The sequence below is a fragment of the Lytechinus pictus genome, chromosome 12, assembly GCF_037042905.1.
Source record: "Lytechinus pictus isolate F3 Inbred chromosome 12, Lp3.0, whole genome shotgun sequence".
Classification (NCBI taxonomy): domain Eukaryota; kingdom Metazoa; phylum Echinodermata; class Echinoidea; order Temnopleuroida; family Toxopneustidae; genus Lytechinus; species Lytechinus pictus.
Window position 1 is genome coordinate 3,004,558 of NC_087256.1, and position 19,012 is coordinate 3,023,569.

General features: G+C 35.5%; 1 protein-coding gene across 3 annotated transcripts in view; it reads left to right on the forward strand.

Moving 5' to 3' along the window:
* Positions 1 to 13,404, forward strand: part of LOC129273366 (coiled-coil domain-containing protein 186-like) — a 31,725-nt gene extending 18,321 nt beyond the window's left edge. For 2 of the 3 annotated variants that reach the window (XM_054910393.2, XM_064107301.1), the window contains exons 10-19: positions 1,397 to 1,539; positions 1,946 to 2,126; positions 2,405 to 2,479; positions 3,383 to 3,547; positions 4,238 to 4,471; positions 5,906 to 6,075; positions 6,531 to 6,600; positions 8,634 to 8,657; positions 11,909 to 12,058; positions 12,760 to 12,946. In XM_054910393.2, the coding sequence (XP_054766368.2) occupies positions 1,397 to 1,539; positions 1,946 to 2,126; positions 2,405 to 2,479; positions 3,383 to 3,547; positions 4,238 to 4,471; positions 5,906 to 6,075; positions 6,531 to 6,600; positions 8,634 to 8,657; positions 11,909 to 12,058; positions 12,760 to 12,855 (1,308 nt within the window). In that variant the 3' untranslated portion in view covers positions 12,856 to 12,946. Of the gene's footprint in view, positions 1 to 1,396; positions 1,540 to 1,945; positions 2,127 to 2,404; positions 2,480 to 3,382; positions 3,548 to 4,237; positions 4,472 to 5,905; positions 6,076 to 6,530; positions 6,601 to 8,633; positions 8,658 to 11,908; positions 12,059 to 12,759 lie in introns of all 3 variants that reach the window. The other variant, XM_064107302.1, reaches the window with a different exon arrangement.
* Positions 13,405 to 19,012: the final 5,608 nt, after the last annotated feature.

The window sequence follows — 19,012 nt, forward strand, 5'->3', positions numbered from 1 at the left end:
ATTCTCCTGAGGGCCATCGGCCCGAGGGAGAATAGTACTATATGATGTTCCTGAGTGCGAATAGTTTTAGCCTGTTCCGAAAATGGGTCATTGTATATTTGTTTTATATCCCTTCCACTCATACCATTTTACAGCGAAACGATTTTTAATAAGTCGATATAGAACACTCGTTGAGAAGTTGAGAAAACAACAAGTATTGCCGTATGGATCGTCTGTTTAGCGAGCGCACCTGGTTAGTGCAGCTCGCCGAAAGTTTCCCGTGGCATGCAGTGCAGAGTGTCGTTTGGCTGAGCAGCGCTCTGCTTGTATCCCGCCGCACAGCTTGTGCATCGCGAGGTAGGGGGGGGGGTCAAAAAAACGTATAGTTTACTTTTTCCCTAGGGAAAAAATGGACTATGCGTGACGTCAGCAAGGAAAATGAACTATTTCACGGCAAACGTTTTTCGTAGTAAAACTATTCTTTTTATCCTTGTGTACACTCTCAATACAACAATCTTAAGTAAGGGATATAATTTAAAATATTTTATTTACCAAAGGGTTTCCACTCAGTGAATTATTTTTGTTCCCTCAGGTGATGAGTTAATTATGATTCTGCTTTACCAGTGGGCTCTGCATTCCATAATATGGTAATCTTACCATTCTCAAATAGTAATGCTGAGCAAGTAGATTTGGCCAGATGGCCAGATATTAAATCCATGACCTTCCATTAAAAGGAAGGTGGTCTACCATTATATGGTGCCATATGAATTTATAAGAAAAGTATAAATTTTACAAGATTCCATTCTCCTTTAGCATAAAACAGGAGCAACAAGTGTGAATAAGAGAACAAATCTTAACCCTAAACCCCCCCCCTTGATGCTTTGCGCGATATTTCCAAAACTCAAAACTCTTGGCCCCCCCGCAGTCCTCAATACATCTCAAATAGCCCAGTCCTTTTAGGGTTAAGGTAAGAAAAGAAGCTCAGTCCTATTTCACAATTATATTCATTCATGAAGCTTGATAAAAATAAGAACATCAGGTTAAATTTTACAGTTATTTATTTCTACAACCCTGTTTACAGCCTATTCTAGGATTAAATACAAATATTTTTCCTGAATTGGTTTTAAATTCAGTTTAAACAATACAAAAATACTAAAAAGTCAATTGTATACGAGACAAAATATTTCAAATTGTAGCCTAGAGGGTCTTCATCATGAAATTATGAATTTATTCAATATACAGCATCAAAGTGACACAGTTTATCATAAAATGTTTAATTTTGGAAATGACTGATTAAGAACCGAGGATGTTGAAATAAAGCATTATCCAGGATTTGATAGGATTTATTTTAACAAACAAATCTTCTTAGCACTGTAAGAGTTAAACTTGTGATTTATTTTTAATTTGTTCTTTGAAGGCTACCTGTCTTGAAGATGAGAGACAGCACACAGAGAGTTTACTAGCTCAGTTCAAAGGTTTACTCAACTCGCAGAAAGAAGAGAATAGGAAGCTTACCAGACAAATGGATGAACTGAAATCACTCAAGAGACAACTAGATGAGTAAGTTATTCATTGAAACAGGGGTGGTCTTAAAGCTGCTGAGAAGCAAAACCTTTGTCATCAATTGGTGATCATAAGGAATATCCTCAGGATTCCATGAAAACTTGCCCACATAAATATAATGTTGGCGGTACCCATACTCTTTGGTACCGATAACCACAAAGTAAGGCAATTTTTCTTTTTGCTGGAATCCTGCTATAAAGGTGCTGTAAGCCTTTTCCTAGCATCTTTCCTGCGTTCCCCATATTTTGTCTGTGATGAAATGTGAGGATTGGTAAGGGAAACCTGCTTGTCGGATTCTTGCTGGAAATTTATCTTTTGACAAGATGCCTATAAAGTTGAAATACATTTAGGCCTTTGAAAAATTTTCTTCATCTCTTTCTACTAAACCCCTCTTTCTTCACAGATCCAAGGAGAATGTTGAAGTGCTGGAGAAGACGATTGCCTCCAGGAAAGAAGATGAGAAGGACCTGGAGTCTGAGCTTGGGAGGAGTAGAGAGAAGGAGTCTGAGCTCCTGCAGTTTACAGAGAGAATGACAGCAAAGAATGCAGCTCTTCATTCTGATAACAATGTACTCGGTTCTAAGGTATCTATTCACTCTGATAAAAATGACTGTCTAGCTTACAAAGTAATTTGTCTTTGGTTTTCCTTAATAATTGTTGGGTCCCAATATAAATGTCAATTAGTCATGTGTTATGGATAGAAGTTTGTGGTACTTATGAATAGCAGCCCTTATGAAGAGAAAGCTTGATGTCCCCAAACCCAATGATTAAAAAATGTCACACCTTCTATTCTGATTGGTGGGTTTCCGGGTACTTTATCATCAGTTTAAACTACATTTTGATTGGATTGTATTTTTTTCAGGTTGATAAGCTGACTGAAGAATGCAGAAAGTTAACATCTCAGGTAGAAGAATCAAATTCACAGATCTCTCAGCTGGTAAGTAAAGAACTTTCTCTCTTCTGTCTGACTATTCTGTGCATTAATAAGGCAGCTTGAGATTAGAGAACAAAATCAAAATCTGAAGCTAACGATCAAGTTCAGAACTTCTTAAATCAAGATGAAATATTGAGATTAAGCATAATGTCATCATTACTAATGCAGATCTTACGACCAGTCTCAAGATCCAAACCGATCATGAGATTCTTACCAAATATCAAAACTTGACTCACAAATAAACGAAACATTATGTTCTTCCATATGATTCTTTCTACCTTTCAGTTATCCTTGGGCCCAGATGCATTGATTCACCCAGCAAAGATGTTTTGTCTTTGTTTTTTATTGATTTGTAAAGTTTTAAAAATGTTTTCCATTGTTATTTTACAAAATAACAGCATTGATCTTAAGAAACATTTCTGAGAACAAGTTTTGAGGTGAAGATGAAATTTCAGGCCTACGCCTTGAGATCAAGATAAAGACCAAACTCAAGATATCCAACAGAGCACTGGACTTATACAGCATTGGTTTTAAGTTGTCATGTACTAATTGAATGGGCCAGGTTGATCCAGGAATTGACCTGGCTTTTGTTGTTAACTATTACCCGAAGACTAAATAAGAATAATAGTAAAATGGGAATAGTACCCTTTATATGCTAATTGGGTAGGTTACATGTATTTGTACCAATACCCATTCGTGAAAGATGGATCTTTGACTGAAATTGCCACACTCAAAGTTCACTTTGAGTGTGGTCAAAAGGTCATTACATGAAAACTGAACTGGTAGAATGTTGCCCAAAGGATGAGTGATCCTGGGTGATCTAGCCTGCTGATTGTATAGCAGGTATGGCAAATTCCTCTAGTTCACCAAGATTCAGCTTTGTCATCCCGTTTATTTTTGTACTAGACTGCTGACCTAAATCAAGAGAAGCAGTATCGTGAGAGAGAGGCTGCTCTCCTGTCGGCTCGGCTCAGTGAGAAGACCAAAACGCTAGATCAGGTCAAAGTTCAACTAGATGATGCCAAAGATGAGATGAAGACACTCAAGAGAAAAAATGCTGCTAATCTCAAGGTATGTGTGATATAGTGATTATGATAATAATGATTTACCTAGGGTAGCCACTTTAGTTGTACTGCATGACATAATGAACAAGTAATATAGCCTGAAGTGATGGGAATGTGACCATTTGGGGATTATTCTCAGTTGATGCTTGTAGCGTATTTATATTTAATTCAATTCAAGATAAAGACATTTCATACAAATATATTGATATACAACAAACAATGTAATACAAATATCTGTTGGTGGGAGGATCATGAAACACATAAATTGCTGGTTCGTATTGATTCTCACAAACATATAAAACATAATTGGCTTGAACTAAAGATACATTAAAATGGAAATATGATTACAATATACAAGATTTATAAACAATGAAAGGACAAGTATATAGAACACCGGAAAATCAATTTTATGAACCTTAAATTTGATTAAAATATCACAATGTCTCCACAAGAAATTGTTGAGCTTTTCCATTCCCCGTACAAATGTGTATCTTATTGTCGGGCATCTCAAATTTAACCTGGGGTCCGTTGCAGAAAGAGTTACGTTTAAACACAAGTAAAAAAAAACAATCGCAAGTCCCAAATGCTCGCTGTTGATTGGTTGAAAATCAAGTTGCGCATGATTTTTAGAGTTGCGATTGATTGCAACTCTTTCTGCAACGGGCCCCAGATATGTTTCAATCCCATCCCATCTTAGGACCTGACTCGTCAGTTGCATCTTGCTAAGAAGAGAATGGAATCCCTTGAGAGTGATGGTAGTGGTGCTCCTGTCAACAAAGATACCTTCAGCTCGGAGTCTAGGACCAGCTCCACAGGATCCCTGGATACCTTGGGAAACAGCACCCTCAATGGTGGTACTGTGAACATCTCATCAGGGAGCAGCGGTGGAGGTAGTGTCGGTAGACAGGAAGACTCTCCTCAATCAAGCCAGGTGTGTTGGAGAAACAAGCAAATAAAGAGAAAATTCCCTATTATGTTTTAAATTAAAGTATTTGTTGATATCAACTTAAGGATGTTCCACAGTTAGAGTGAAATCCATGTCACCAAACTTTGCACATAGATACTTTAGAACCTTAATATTCGAAATATGCAAAAATTAACATAGGTCCATGTGCTTGATTTTTTGCTATAGAGCTTCAAAGTTCACCCAAATTGATGTTGTTAAGAATTGCGCATTCAAAAGAATTTGGCATTTTTAGACCTCGCAAGATTACTACAATGAGTTTAAACCTCTATTACTCAGTCAAAATACATGAAAAGGTCATCAAATTTTGCAAGAGAGTTAATAATTGTATCGTTAGAATGGAGAATATATTTATAGTGCTATTTGTTTGCAGTTTTAGGTCTAACAGCACTGTCAGTTCTTAAAATGGCGTAAAAGATAACAAAAACCCAATCTAAAAAAATGTTAAATTTCAATCACATACTACAAAAGTACAATAAATGCTGCACTTTATTCAAAATCCATGTCATTTTCACCAAAATTTGCAAAGTTGTAGAGGAAGGTATACCTAAGAGGTACAAAGATAAAAAAATTGGGGTTCATGTGCTTGTTTTTAAACTATCAGCATTTTTATTAGAGCAAATGTGCTTTTTAAAACTCCAAAAATGTGCCAAATGCTTTGTATCAATGTGAAGAAAAAAACAAAACCACTCTACCAATTATTCAAACTCGGGGACTTATTCGTGATTCTTGGCAGTACTGCAGAGTAAAGTATTTTGAAATTGTAGAGATGTTTTTTAAAATGGTCCATGGAATAATTTCATTTTTTAGCTTCATAAGATAACGCATCGGATCTGCAGTTAGAGTGCAGATGATGAGAAAAATCAGCTCATACCCGCAGCTAATTAATCACCTGTTCATCCATTGTGACGTCAGTGCGCAGAGTGTAAACTATGCGCAGATCATAATGCGCACAAACATAACTGTGGAACGTCCTTAAGTGGGAAAGGGGGCCTTTTGACAAGATTCCACAATGATATTTGTGTTTTTTCCTCCATGAAAAAGCAATAAGCAAAAACGATGAAGATTACATAATCATGAGCCTTTATATCTCATTGATTGGAAAAACACATTATATTCATCGCTCTTGGACACAAAATTACGACAATTGACCAATCAAAATGATTGACTCTTCTGCTCCACATTGTCCGTTAGTAATATTTGTGAATTATACTGTTATGAATGACACCTAGCTGCCTTCTAACTTATTGGTAGCAGATAATCAAGTTATGAAGAGATTGCTGTACTCCATTGCTTATTGCTTTACAGCTTGTGAGTGTAGTCTTCCAGATCAAATCGTATATACACTATTCAGTTATAATTGTATATTTTCAGTTTGTTTTGTATGTTTGCTGTTTTCAGGACCACACAGTAGCGATAGCAGGGGGTAATGACTTCCCTGGTATTGACAAGGCCATGCTGGTAGATAGAATTGTCAGGCTTCAGAAACAGATGCAGAGGAAAGCAGAGAAAATTGAGTTTCTTCAGGAACACAATAGCCAACTCATTGAAGAATTACAGAAGAAATCAAAGTAAGAATGAGGGTAATTTGCAGGCAGAGGGGCAAGGGGTTGCAATGTCTACCTAGACTGTTTATTTCTGTGAATATCATCAACAGTAAAAGAAACCCTTTTTACGTGTTTTTGTGTTCTAGCATGGTATTCACCTTGTAAAGGCAGTGCTCCCCTGCCCTCAAAGAAAGATTCTTATGTTATATTCCACTTGTATCTAAACATTTCACAAAAATATGTTTACTATAGAATACTTATCCCATGAAAATGTCAAGTCGGTCAAATGCAACATTTCCAGGTGGAGTTCGTACATTAAATTATGTGTAGATCCATATCTCATTTACAGATAATAAAATGTAACCATTTTAGTAATCAAGACCCTCTCCCTTTGGCTACTGTACACGATTGTAGGGGAGGATGTGGGAAACATGCGTAAGTTTTTATTGTATTATTTTGTTCATTATTTTATTTTACAGGATAATTCAACAGTACATTATGAGGGAGGAGGCAGGTGCACTCATACCAGCCGTTAGTGATGAAAACAAAGTAAGCTTCTCTTTTATTCTATCCCATTAAGCATTTATTCAAAGGTTAGCATGAGGATGAAATCATTTATATGATATCCTTCAAATTGGGAATAACTTGCTGCTTATGTTGACTGGTATCTAAATTCAAACATTGGCAAGAAGTAATTGGATGTTTATTAAGATATAACATTTGATTAAACAACATTGATTTTGAAGTTTCACATTTACGGCCAATTTTATAGCATCAAAATCCTAGCCTCACACAACATACGAATGAAACAGAAATAGATTGCAATTGTAAAGAACAGGGATCCTGTTTTTCTTTTTGTGTAGGATCCAGGTGGTGATGCAAAGGACATCCTTCCTTTTTATTTTGAGAATCTTCCATTTACATAAACTGATGTATGCATATTTCATTACATCAAAATATGCATTACATCAATATATTTAATTTTTATTCATTTATCTATAGCTTAACCTAATAAAATTGTAAACTGCACCCCCCTCAATTTTGATATCCTGGATCCGCCACTGCGTATGCGTTAGGAATAAGTTCCCAAGCCAACCTTAACATATGTAATGATTTCTCCCTAAAGAGTTCACACACTGTACACATATTGGTAAATGTACATATTTACTTGCACATGTATGGGGACTGAGTCCCATATCAGATTAAAATAACCATGTTCATATATCCATCTGTTTCTGCATTATCATTTGGAGAAGGGATATCATTTATAATAATTTTTTTTTGAGAGGGGGGGGGGGAGTTGATATTGATACATTAATCTACAAATAGTAAATGTTAAAGCCCTTCCCCTATCAATATCAATATGGAATAGAGCATGAGGTACCTTAGGTAGCAAATACTTCATAGGTAGAAACTTTTTTTTTTTTTTTGGGGGGGGGTCTTCACAATGTTAATGTAGAACATACAATGTATGTAGGTCCTACAAATTTTCTTTTCAAATATTATCTTTTCATTTTCGGTTGTGTGCATACCCTCTGGTTATTATCTATATCTGTTTCATGTTTATAGATTTGAGTATCATGTTCCCCAGCAGGCCTTGCAAATTGAATGAAAACAAAATTAATGCATGAATCAATATACCAGCTGTGCTGAGCAATGCTCTGTATTTGTTTTCAATTTTCTGATGTTGCTCTCAAACCTAACATTCGTTCATGCAAGCGCTATCATATTTTTACTTAGTGTACTGGTACTCCCAAATATTTTGGCAAGGCAGAGATATGCCCATTTTTTTTCAGAGCTAATTCCTTTTTTTATAGTGATCTAGCATATGTGTAAACCCTATTTCTTTATCTCAATGATAAAAAAATGTAGATTAAAGAGTAGTTAATTTGCTTATTGATAAATTTAATACAGGATTAAAGGTGCTAGACTATAAAAGAAATATATCTTTAGGACGTGTAACGTGCACGTACATGTATATCACTGGTGTGTTTTGTAAGAAAACAGTTAGGTTTATTTAACAATTCTATTTTTATGTATACCATTCATTTTTTTTCTTTTATGCAAGTATGTCTCCTCATCTCTCTATCTTTCACACTTTCTATCACTTTTTCTTTTCTAAGTCTCAACTTTATTTCTGATTCTCTTATTTCTTTCATTGTTCTCTCATTACTCTTTTTTATATAACATTTTCATGTCAGATATTCTTTTAAAGCTTGACACTAATATGAACATCAAATAGAAAAGATCTTGAACTCTCTTTCAATCCCAGTACACAAGATCTTGATTATCTAATAGCAAGTGTATCAATACAAGTTCAACTTATTGGAGCTTTAACAAAGATTAATGTAAACACCGCTTCAGATTGCTCATAGAAAGAATCTGCGGATGTCAAATGTTATTATTGATTTCATTACAAGCATGAACGGTGAAAATGTATATAATCTTTAGGGGACTTAAAAGTTCTGTAATGTGTATGCCTGTATCACCACCAGCCATCATATTTTCTTTTCTTCTGTTATTATCATGATATTTTATTTCCCTAACTCTCTCCATTCGTTCCATTATTTTGCCTGCCATAGCAAAAACTTGTGCGGAAAACCATGGTAAGGTCTTGTGGGAATTAACCATCATGTTCCATTTGATTTTCTCCTCATATTTTCTTTGCATCTTTTAGCACTTGGAATGTTTAGTTTTCTTCTTACCAGTGATTTTACCTAGTTCATGATGAATGATTAGTATCTTATTTGAAAGATATATGTATTCTTTCTCTTTGTTTCCGTCCTTATTCCTCAGTTTTTATATTTTTTTGTTAATGGTAGATTTAAAAGAAAAGACCTTTTTGTCTGTTATTCTAATAGAATATAGTTATAAAAACTCATGTGGAGTATGAATATAATGTTAACATATATTTGTTTTGTTTATCAACAAAAATATGTGAATGACAGCGAATTGTGGGAAACTAGATTCTACAATATAGTATCAGCATACTGTACCTATGCCAATAGAAATGACAAAATTTTGCATGGCTTTCCATAATCTATTATCTTTGAAATGCATTTGCTCTTAATGTCTTCAAATGTTTGTTAGATTCAGGATTGCATGTTTTTGCAATTTTTCTTTAAAAAAACATTCCCCACCCCTTCTTTTTATACGCCCGTCTAGACGGGGTGTATTATTTTAGTTATGAAGGATCAATATTTGGTTGGCAATTTGTCATATTAAACTGTAGAAACTGTTCAAACTCTGTGCTAAATATTTAATTGGCTTTTTAATTTGTACAATGTGTGACCTTGCAAAATGTAATTAGTTAACTTTATTTCTCCCATTGTTCACTAATACCTGGTGGCCCCTATTAACTCTGTGACAATAAATACAATCACAAATGGATCAAACAGAATGTTCCTTGCAGCTTGAAATATGTTTCAATATTTTTGCATGTTTGCATGTATGTATTCAAATTTCCTGTTATGAATGGTTGTGTCATTAGTCCTCTATATTTTTCCCTCTTATCAACATTTGTGGCATCCTATTATCATTATTTTCTTGTCCTTGTTTTGTTGTTTTTCTTATTGATGTTTATGTAAATAATGTTTGCAGTTAGGATGTAACTTCTTGACAATTAAAGGGATGGTCCGGGCTGAAAATATTTATATCTTAATACATAGAGTAGAATTCACTGAGCAAAATGCCGAAAATATCACCAAAATTGGATAATAAATAATAAAGTTATTGAAGTTTAAAGTTTAGCAATATTTTGTGAAAACTGTCATCATGAATATTCATTAGGTGGGCTGATGATGTCACATCTGCACTTTTCGTTTTGTTATGTTATTACATAAAATCATATTTTTTTAATTATTTCATACTTGTGTGAATAATATGTCTCCCTTATAATGAAATAAGTTGCAGCAATGAATATCTAATGCACTAAATAAGTTGTCAATCAAATTTTTCTAGTTCTTGGAGGAAAAAATTTCAATAAACCTAATTTCATGTAATAAAATACAAGTGGGGATGTGACATCATCAGCCCACCTAATGAATATTCTTGACGACTGTTTTCACAAAATATTGCTAAACTTTAAAATTCAATAACTTTGTTATTTGTTATCCGATTTTGATGAAATTTTCGGCATTTTGCTCAGTGAATTCTACTCTATTTATTAAGCTATAAATACTTTCAGCCCGGACCATCCCTTTAAATTTATTTTCTTATTTGAATAGATAGTAATGCAGGATTATGTGTCATTAAGAGTTTCAAGTAATTGATATTTTCTTGATCTCAATTGTACATGGAAAGCCAGTAAAACTATGATTTGATCATTAAGAAAATGTCAGGTACATTATAATTTATGGAAATTATTGCTTTAATTTAGTACACATCGCTCATTCCTTTCTATACCTGTACTGTACATCGTGCGAACTCTGTATGATCTACATTATATAGATGACAAATTGTATTTTTGCCTGCTTTCTAAAATTGAATCAGTCAATTGTATCATCTCCACATAATCATATTTTGAAGTATTTAGTTGTTGTCTTTCAAAGAGTATGTAGATATTGGGAATATTTGCTGGCACTTTTCTGAACTAATGCCCAAATGAACCAGTTTAGAAAGTCAGCTTGTATGAAAGCTTTCAGATCCATGCCATTGAGCAAGCTTTATCAGTCCTGATGAATGCTCTCAGTAGCGGGCATTGGGGTTAAAGCTTTGCGTGGAATTCTGTGCTTTTCTTTGTGTACTCTACTAATAAAAATATCCCATACACCAAACTACTGTGCTTTGTTTGCTTCTTGTTCATGAAGCAATGTGATCCTCAGCGGATTTCAAGATAAATGAAAGTAGTTGCAGTAAACACTGATTTCACGAGAAAGTCTGTAAAACCAGGCTTAATTGAATCGAGGATCTAGATCTGGGACAGTTACATAAACTGAACTTTGTGAAATCTTGAAATCTACGCTGAAAAATGTCCACGCTGAAGATCACCAACACAGATAAGCGCATGTGGGACAGTGTATTATTACTGCTTTGAATGTCGGCCCGACGCTTGACCCGAATCCCGTGCTTATTTGCTGATTTCTCAGCAATTACACAATTTCTTCTAGAATCATTTGGCACATGTTTTTATTCATACAAACAGACACTTTGGTGGTCATTTAATTGGATTCTGTACAAACTCATTTTGAGATCATTACCACAACTGGCATTTATCTTTCACACCATGAGGTAGTCTTGTGAATGGGTTTACATTATCGAGGATCCACTTCCTGGGTTGTCTAGAGCATTCACAGTGACCACTGATAATCCTAAATGGGTTCATTGGTCACTGATTGAGAAAGGTGGCTGCTGAAGGGATCTATGATCACTGCTTAGCTATCCAGAATTAATTCATCTTTATTGATATAATGATTATTATATTCTCCAAGTTATTCAATAACATTTGTGTGCTTTCAGCTGCAGTGAATTGACTATTAATGTGTACATTCTGTGTTATATATTTATTTGAATCACCAGTTTGAATTTCATAATTTTTCATTCTCTTTGATTTTGTCTTTTCATTAATTTATTTACAAAGCTTTCACTGATTTGTTTGTTTGTTTTCACATTAAAGGAAAAGCACATTACCAAACATTGTAATTCAGTGTACTGAAGTTCAATAATCCTAAAGGATTCATTTATAGAGTAGAGGACTTCCTGAATTAGCTACATTACATAATTTTGTATTTCTTAATTACATACATGTAAGACAGCTTTTGCTTTTATTTCTAATGGTAGTTGTGGTTTTTTTTCAAAATCTTATGACAGTTTATCAGTCATGACAATCTTTCTCTTCCTTTCCTTCTTTACTGAACAGGCACAAATGTCCAAACAGAGTGGGATCATGGCCTCCGTATACAGGTCACACTCAGTTGACCCCAACATGACCCTTGACCTTTCACTGGAGATCAATCGCAAACTTCAAGCAGTACTAGAGGACACCCTCCTCAAAAATATCACTCTCAAGGTTAGTGAAACTTTCTCTTAATCCCATTGCTCACTACGTCATCCAACTGTGACAAGATATGAGACAAATTGCATTTTGTTCAACTTAATGTTTTGGTTCAGGAATGAACATAAGAGTTCCATACAAAATCTGAATGTTGGTTAAAGACATATATATGTAAGGGGTCATTTTCGGCATGTGAATGAAGTGAAAATTAATTCACAATAAAAATATATAATTATAGATATATATTTTTTTATATTGAAACCAAAAGCCCTAAAACCAAAACACATTTTTATTAAAAAAGGGTTCCAACCATAGATTTTGAGAAAACTTAATGTATATTCTCCACGTGAGAGATAATCCACAAGAATTTTTGGAAGAATCCTCATAAGTTGTTCACAGACATTGGCTCAGATTTCCACTTGTTGAAATACTTCCCATTTATATGAATTTTTGAGACATTTTGATGTGCCCTTTTCAACTGTGTGCACACCCTTTTTTAAGTGACAAACTGAATTCTTTTTCAAATCGTGAAATTATTGATCATTATAAAAAATAACATAATTGCACATTTGACAATCAATACCAATTTCATAAATGTGAAATAAGCTTTTTGTTTTGTCACTTTTATGTTCCTTTGAATAATAGAAACCTTGCCAAGATGTGTAGATTAATTCCATTTAAAAATATATATGTATTGGTTTTATTCGTCTTCACAGGAAAATATTGACACCCTAGGCCAAGAGATAGCAAGACTATCTGAGGAAGCACAGTTCACATCAAGAAAGCGGCAAAACAATAGTCGGATAAAATGAGTATTTCTTTTTATTCAAACATCAAAGAATTGCAGCTAGTCAAATGGAACCATTCAGTAGCAGTCTACATTGTCCTTCAAAAGTTCAGCCCTGAGCTATAATGTCTTGCAGATGTACACATGGATTGTGAAAATAAAATCAGGAAGATGGTCACTTCAACTTAAGTTAAATTTCAAAATATGATGGAGACAGCACTATTTATATCCCCAAATTCAATCACATCATGTACATGTATGCCTGCTGTCATCACTTCAGATTAAAAGATGAAATAAATAAATGTGAGTTTTCTCGGCAGGTTTGTTTTCTTATCAAGGTTTCAAACTTTAATGATATTTATACAAGATATAGAAAGGAATAATGGAGGGAGTGGTTCTTTTTTTTTAGATAAACCAAAGGAACTTAAGAGTAAATAGCCATTTTCCAATAATGTGGAAATAGAATTTCCATTGCTTGAAAAACCTTTCATTTCTAAACTTCTACACTTAACCACACTCATCAGTTGTCAAACCTCTTGACATATTGCTTATATTAATATATTCACAGCATTCCATTCTTAATTATTCATATGACTACATTATCATATGGTTGTCTGCTTGCATATATACTTTGTATGACACAAAATTATTTATTTTTGCACTTTTTCGTTCTTGTACATGTAATATGTACAAAGTATTCACTATTATGTATGTATGATTTCCTTAAAAGTTTGCTAATCTTTAATTAGCAGATTTTGATTTCCAATCAGTAAGCTTATTGAATGAGGAACAAAAGATAACAAAAGGATGTTGATTCTGATAGTTTACCAACCAAAATGAAACCATTTTTTACATGCTACAAATTTTTTTCCAGAACATCATTGATGATTATCTTTAATTCTGTCAGCAGTCCCCTTTGTGCAGTAGCTGAGTTGTTGTGTTATGCCTATTCATTTGAAGTCTTTCTTAATTCATACTCTACTACAACAGCTGATCTATCAAGAGGGTAGAGAGAAAATATACTAATATACAGGGACTAAGGAAATCTAGTTGATCTATGGGGTCGGTCGAAGTGACTACGGTTATCTATTTCCCCGAGGGGCGCTAGCCCGGAGGGAAATAGATGTCTGACTGTAGTCGCTTCTACCGACCCCATAGATCGAACTAGATTTACGAATGAAGGTCATGTATATTTGTTTTATATCCATCAATGATTATAAAAGGTTTGATAAGGTCTAACGTTGATTCTGGGACTTACATTAGATCTACTACTAGACTATCATCTAGATCTATATTCGATAGGGTCTTAGCTTCTGACAATTGACTATTTTCAAAAGCATTCATATATTATTAGTCACACTCGCCTAACTTGCAGTGGATAGGTCCAGGGATTAATTATTCCAGTTATATCAAGCAGTTGCATATTAAACAATCCCAGGGCCAGGCACAATAATCCAAGGCATGGTATAGATCCAATCAAATAATCCCAGGCATTTTATCCAAAGTTACACTTTGTCTTCGTTGTAAAATAAATGTTCATTTAGACCTACTCCAAACAGCAGGCTTGAAATAGTCTAGAAGTCTTAAACTAAAGTTAGAGTCTTCCATACCAAGTTTAACCAAAGGCAAAGCAAACAAATGAGTTAACACAGTAGAATCCAGTCTAGAATCGAGTCTAGTCCAAAAGTTAGATGCAGAAATGACAAAAGTTGAATTTTGTCAAATATATATCGTTCAACGTATATACACTATTTACAATTCCAGACATCGACGTCTACTTGTGGTAAATGTTCACTAAGCAACCATGGAAACGGTATTGTGACTAAACAGTGTGGGTGCTTACCATATTCATGGTAGAGTAGCCTGGTCCTGGTCTCAGGACTGGATGTGTGTTTTGCAATCTAGAGTCATTGGCATTGTTGCCTGTGGCTGTGTTTGTAATGTCTTGCTGTTGATCTTGGCCTAGTAGATCTAGATCGTCTACTGGGTAGGCATTAGGAAGTTCACTAAGAATTCTCTCTCGCTGGCTGTCAGTGAAGTCGATGTTACCAATGTCATCAACACTGCCCGCTGTCGATGTTTTATCATTTCCAATGTCATTGGTAGAACCAGAAGTAGCGTTAGCGTTATCGCTAGATCCACTTGTATTAAGTTTCATTTAAATGGTCTCAGACATATTCCTCTTCTGATCCTCACTTGTTTGGACATAGTTCTTGATACTTGTCTCAGCTCGATTGCCGGAGACGCTCATTATGTCCCTGGACTTATAACAAACATGGTCCAAAAGTGTGATACTTGTTGCCCTAAGCAATGATTTGTGTAGGACTTGAGCATCCAGCGAATTCACTGACCTTCTTTGTCATTACTCCGAGAGCTGATTTCTAAAGAGGGAAATTAACATACCATATGTCATCCTGGTCAATAAGATTCTTTGGCCTCTGCCACATCCATTTGCACTGATGGTTCAGTTTAGAAATGTACTTTTTCAGATTTGCAAGAGGACAGTGTGGATTTTGAGCATAGCATGCATTTGCCCTCCTTGACTTACATTCTCATCACATTTATGGTTTTTGTCCCCATATCTCTTAACGTGAAGTATTCCTGATTGTTCTTGTGCAAGATGAAGTCTCATAGACCGCAGATTTTCCATTCCACTGTTTGCGAAATACAACATCGTGTCCAGAAATACTTTGTTTTGTAGACCCTGAGGACTGCCTAGATCGAAGCTAGCCTGCATACGATTCAAGTCCTCTTCTGATACTGGGGGATGGTGCTTGACACTACCTTTCCCCTGTGCCTTCAGCTTTATCATCAACGCCTTGAAAGGTTCTGTTGAAAAGAGAAATTCCTCAGACTTCACAATATCAATGCCACGTAAACCTAAGAAATGACGCTATATTCCATATCAAATTGACTGCGTAGATTTGATGGAATACAGATCCCCTTTCTCGTTGCAAGCTCCTACATAGAACTTGGAAAGAAGTAGATCCAACGATTTACTATCGATCTCTTCAATATCTCTGCTCTCTACTTGATGACAAAAGTCTTTAAGTATTGACAATCTGTATTCTATTTGTTTCTTAGTATTGCTGCTATCACTTCCGTTGATGAATTCCTTTATTTCATCTTCTGTTAGCAGATCAAACCTTAGTAGATCTTCATTCCATTCCCACAAGCAGCCATTGTTGGATCAACGTGCTAAGCTTGAAGTAAATAAAAACATTCTTATTGAACAAATACGCGCTCAGCGGAACCCAATATATGCCTGGACACCGTTGCATCACTAGACTTGCCCGATGGGGACAACCCGCCGTACGCTGTGTCCGAGAGATTGCGTGGTTTAGGTGAACCGGGGAAGTCGGACGCAAAATAGTTATAAAAAAACTATTCTGCTCTGACGTAACAAACTATTTTGATCTCTGAAGAATTTCATTTTTCTGGTGAAAATATGATAACTCATGTGAAGAGCTCTCTATGATCAAATAGCAACAAATTTTCAATGATAGATATAAATAGTTCTACTGAACCACACAGCAATTCTGTGCATTGTTTATTTCTTAGAATGGGCTTTTATTTCATTAATAAAACTGACTTTAAATCTAGCCGAAGAAATGTCATCACTGAGAACAGAAGCATTATGGTCTCTAACATTATAAGATGGACCACTAGCGACGCTGTTTCTCTCTGAGCCTGAAGTGGAGAGTTGAAACAGCATTGAATCAGCCCACTTTCTCTTACGGGAAGCTATGGGGTGATGATAGTTGTATTCTGAGTCTGATTCATCCTCAATGTGAATAGAGGGAGCACAAACAGCCGGCTCTGATCGTCAAGAGCTCAGGCTTCTCTGACGAGCACAGATTTCTTCCATATCATGTTTTTTTGGCTGTGCTAGCTTTGCAGATATGCTGTCATTCCTTGGTGGTCCACCAGGCGTTGGGGTCGGGGCTGTCGGGTTTGGTTTTGATATGCAACTGAGATGGTAGGGGTGCTGGGGTTGCCTGCAATTGGTTGATTTATACATTTTTAAGCCGCCTGGAACATTTTCAGGAACCAGGCGCTGTGACAGTGTCAGACTCTTGGGGGAGATGAATAACCGTCTAGTCTTTTTGAGTTTCTCCCTGATCCACCCTTATTTTCTTGGTGACGGGAATTTGATTGTAATTCTCTACCAGATCGTCCTCACAAAACTCGGCCCCGCCGATTTTTGCCCAGTGAAGTTACGGACATTTTGGCCTGGAAATTCTCTTTGTCTAGATTGACTGTATGCCTAGCTTTAGACTGAGTTTTGTTTGGGTCTTGTTCTGCCCTGATTTTAGTGGAGGATCCTGATCAGGGTAATTTCCTCCCCTCTATCTTAGACGGGTTTCTTTGGGGCGTTCCCCTTGGTCTTAGCTTTGGAGGAGGTCTTGTCTTTGAGAGGGATTTTAAAGCCTATACCTCATTTAGACTTGGCCTTGACAGGGATTTTCCTGCCTCCTCTTTATTCAAGACTTGGGTTCCTCGACCTCTGTCTTTCTTCTTGCTGTCAACGGGAATAAGGCCTCTGTTATTTGACAAGTTGTTACCATTAACAGGGATTTTAGGACCTCTGTTTTTGTGGTTTTTATTCTGAACAGGGACTTTTATACCTCCGTTACTGTGGATATTATCATTGGGGGAAACCTTTTATCCAGCTTAGCTCATAATTGATCACTGAAATGGACAAAAACTGTAGAAGAAAGCCAGGTGTATTTTGAAAAAACTCTGGAGCGTAAGCGCCATAGACCTTATGGTGCGGGCACTGGCAAAAGAAAGAGGAAGTGAGCTGCGCGAGAGAGGTATTTATAGTAACCTGTGTTTCCCACCTTGTCGTGCGGGGCACTAGTCTGCGTTGCATACTCTTCTCCTTTTAAAGAAAAAGTTTGTTTTGCTGGTTTATTCAAGTGTGGCGATCAAATGGCATTTAAGGGAATAGGTGAATATGGCTAATCTGATAATTTCATGCGTCCTTTCCTCTTATTTATTTACACAATAATTAGAGGTATCTACTTTTATGCTAGTTTTCAATGTTCTAAGTTTGCTTACCCGAATGTTGTTCACATACTTTTAGCAGACGGATGAAGCGGCTTGAACCCTTCGTGACTCTTGACAAGTACTTTTGCCAAAATAGCATGCCTAACTTCATATTGCTAAATACAACTTTAACACAGTACTTTTCTATTCATTCTTATTACTATTAATCACAATTTGTTTACATCATACCTTCATGGGTACTGCCCACTGATTAATTAGGGGAAAATGGAAGTATGGTACTTTCGATGGCCAGTCTAGAGGAGCGACAAAATTGGGATTGTTACTCCTAGAGAAGGCTGAGAACTGAATTTGAGGAACAGCATGACCATCAAAATAAAATAAAACAATGAAGCACTTCATAGAATGCCCATTTATTTTTCTTTGTTAGCATGATGCTGTTTGTGGATATCTGATAATGCCTTGATGTGGATTAAGAAAGCCGTGTTTTCATGTAAGTGGCAGATACTGAGGAAATCACTTTCAGCTGTGTATAGTATTTATTTTTTTATTTAGAAGAACAAGTGGAGAGGGTCCAGTTTAGGTTTAAACAGATGGAACAATGTGTTGCCGGCTAGTCCTGGTCAAAAGTATGTTTTCATCATATTAATTACAAAGTAGCGAGTTGAGGTTTGATTTAAAATACTGACCAAAATTATCAAATCATAGGAGGAAAGATGGCAAGGTATTTTGATGCATTGTGGAATAAGTATATATTTTTGTTTAATAAGTGCAAATTACATGTGAGCATTGGTATTGTGAATATATATTATATCATACTTTCATTTTATTGTATTGTAATGTACTTATGTATGAAGCTATCTGTATTGAAATGCTGTTTTAGCACTTTCCCTATTCAAAGCATGAATATGAAAACCTGAACATGTTTGGGGAGAAGGTTTTAAATACGTTGGTGTAAAATAATTATTTATCATCTTCAAGAGAAAGCATTGTAATTTGTGTCCTTTCACAAGATAGCAATAGAAATTTTCAACTTGTCAGTAAAGGATCTGACTGGTAACTAGAAGAAGGCCCAACCCCACATGTTGCTGAATTCATCCAACCTCTTAATAATTTTCTTTTATGTAAAGTGATATAAAGAAATATTTGCATGCATCAATGTCATGTAAGTC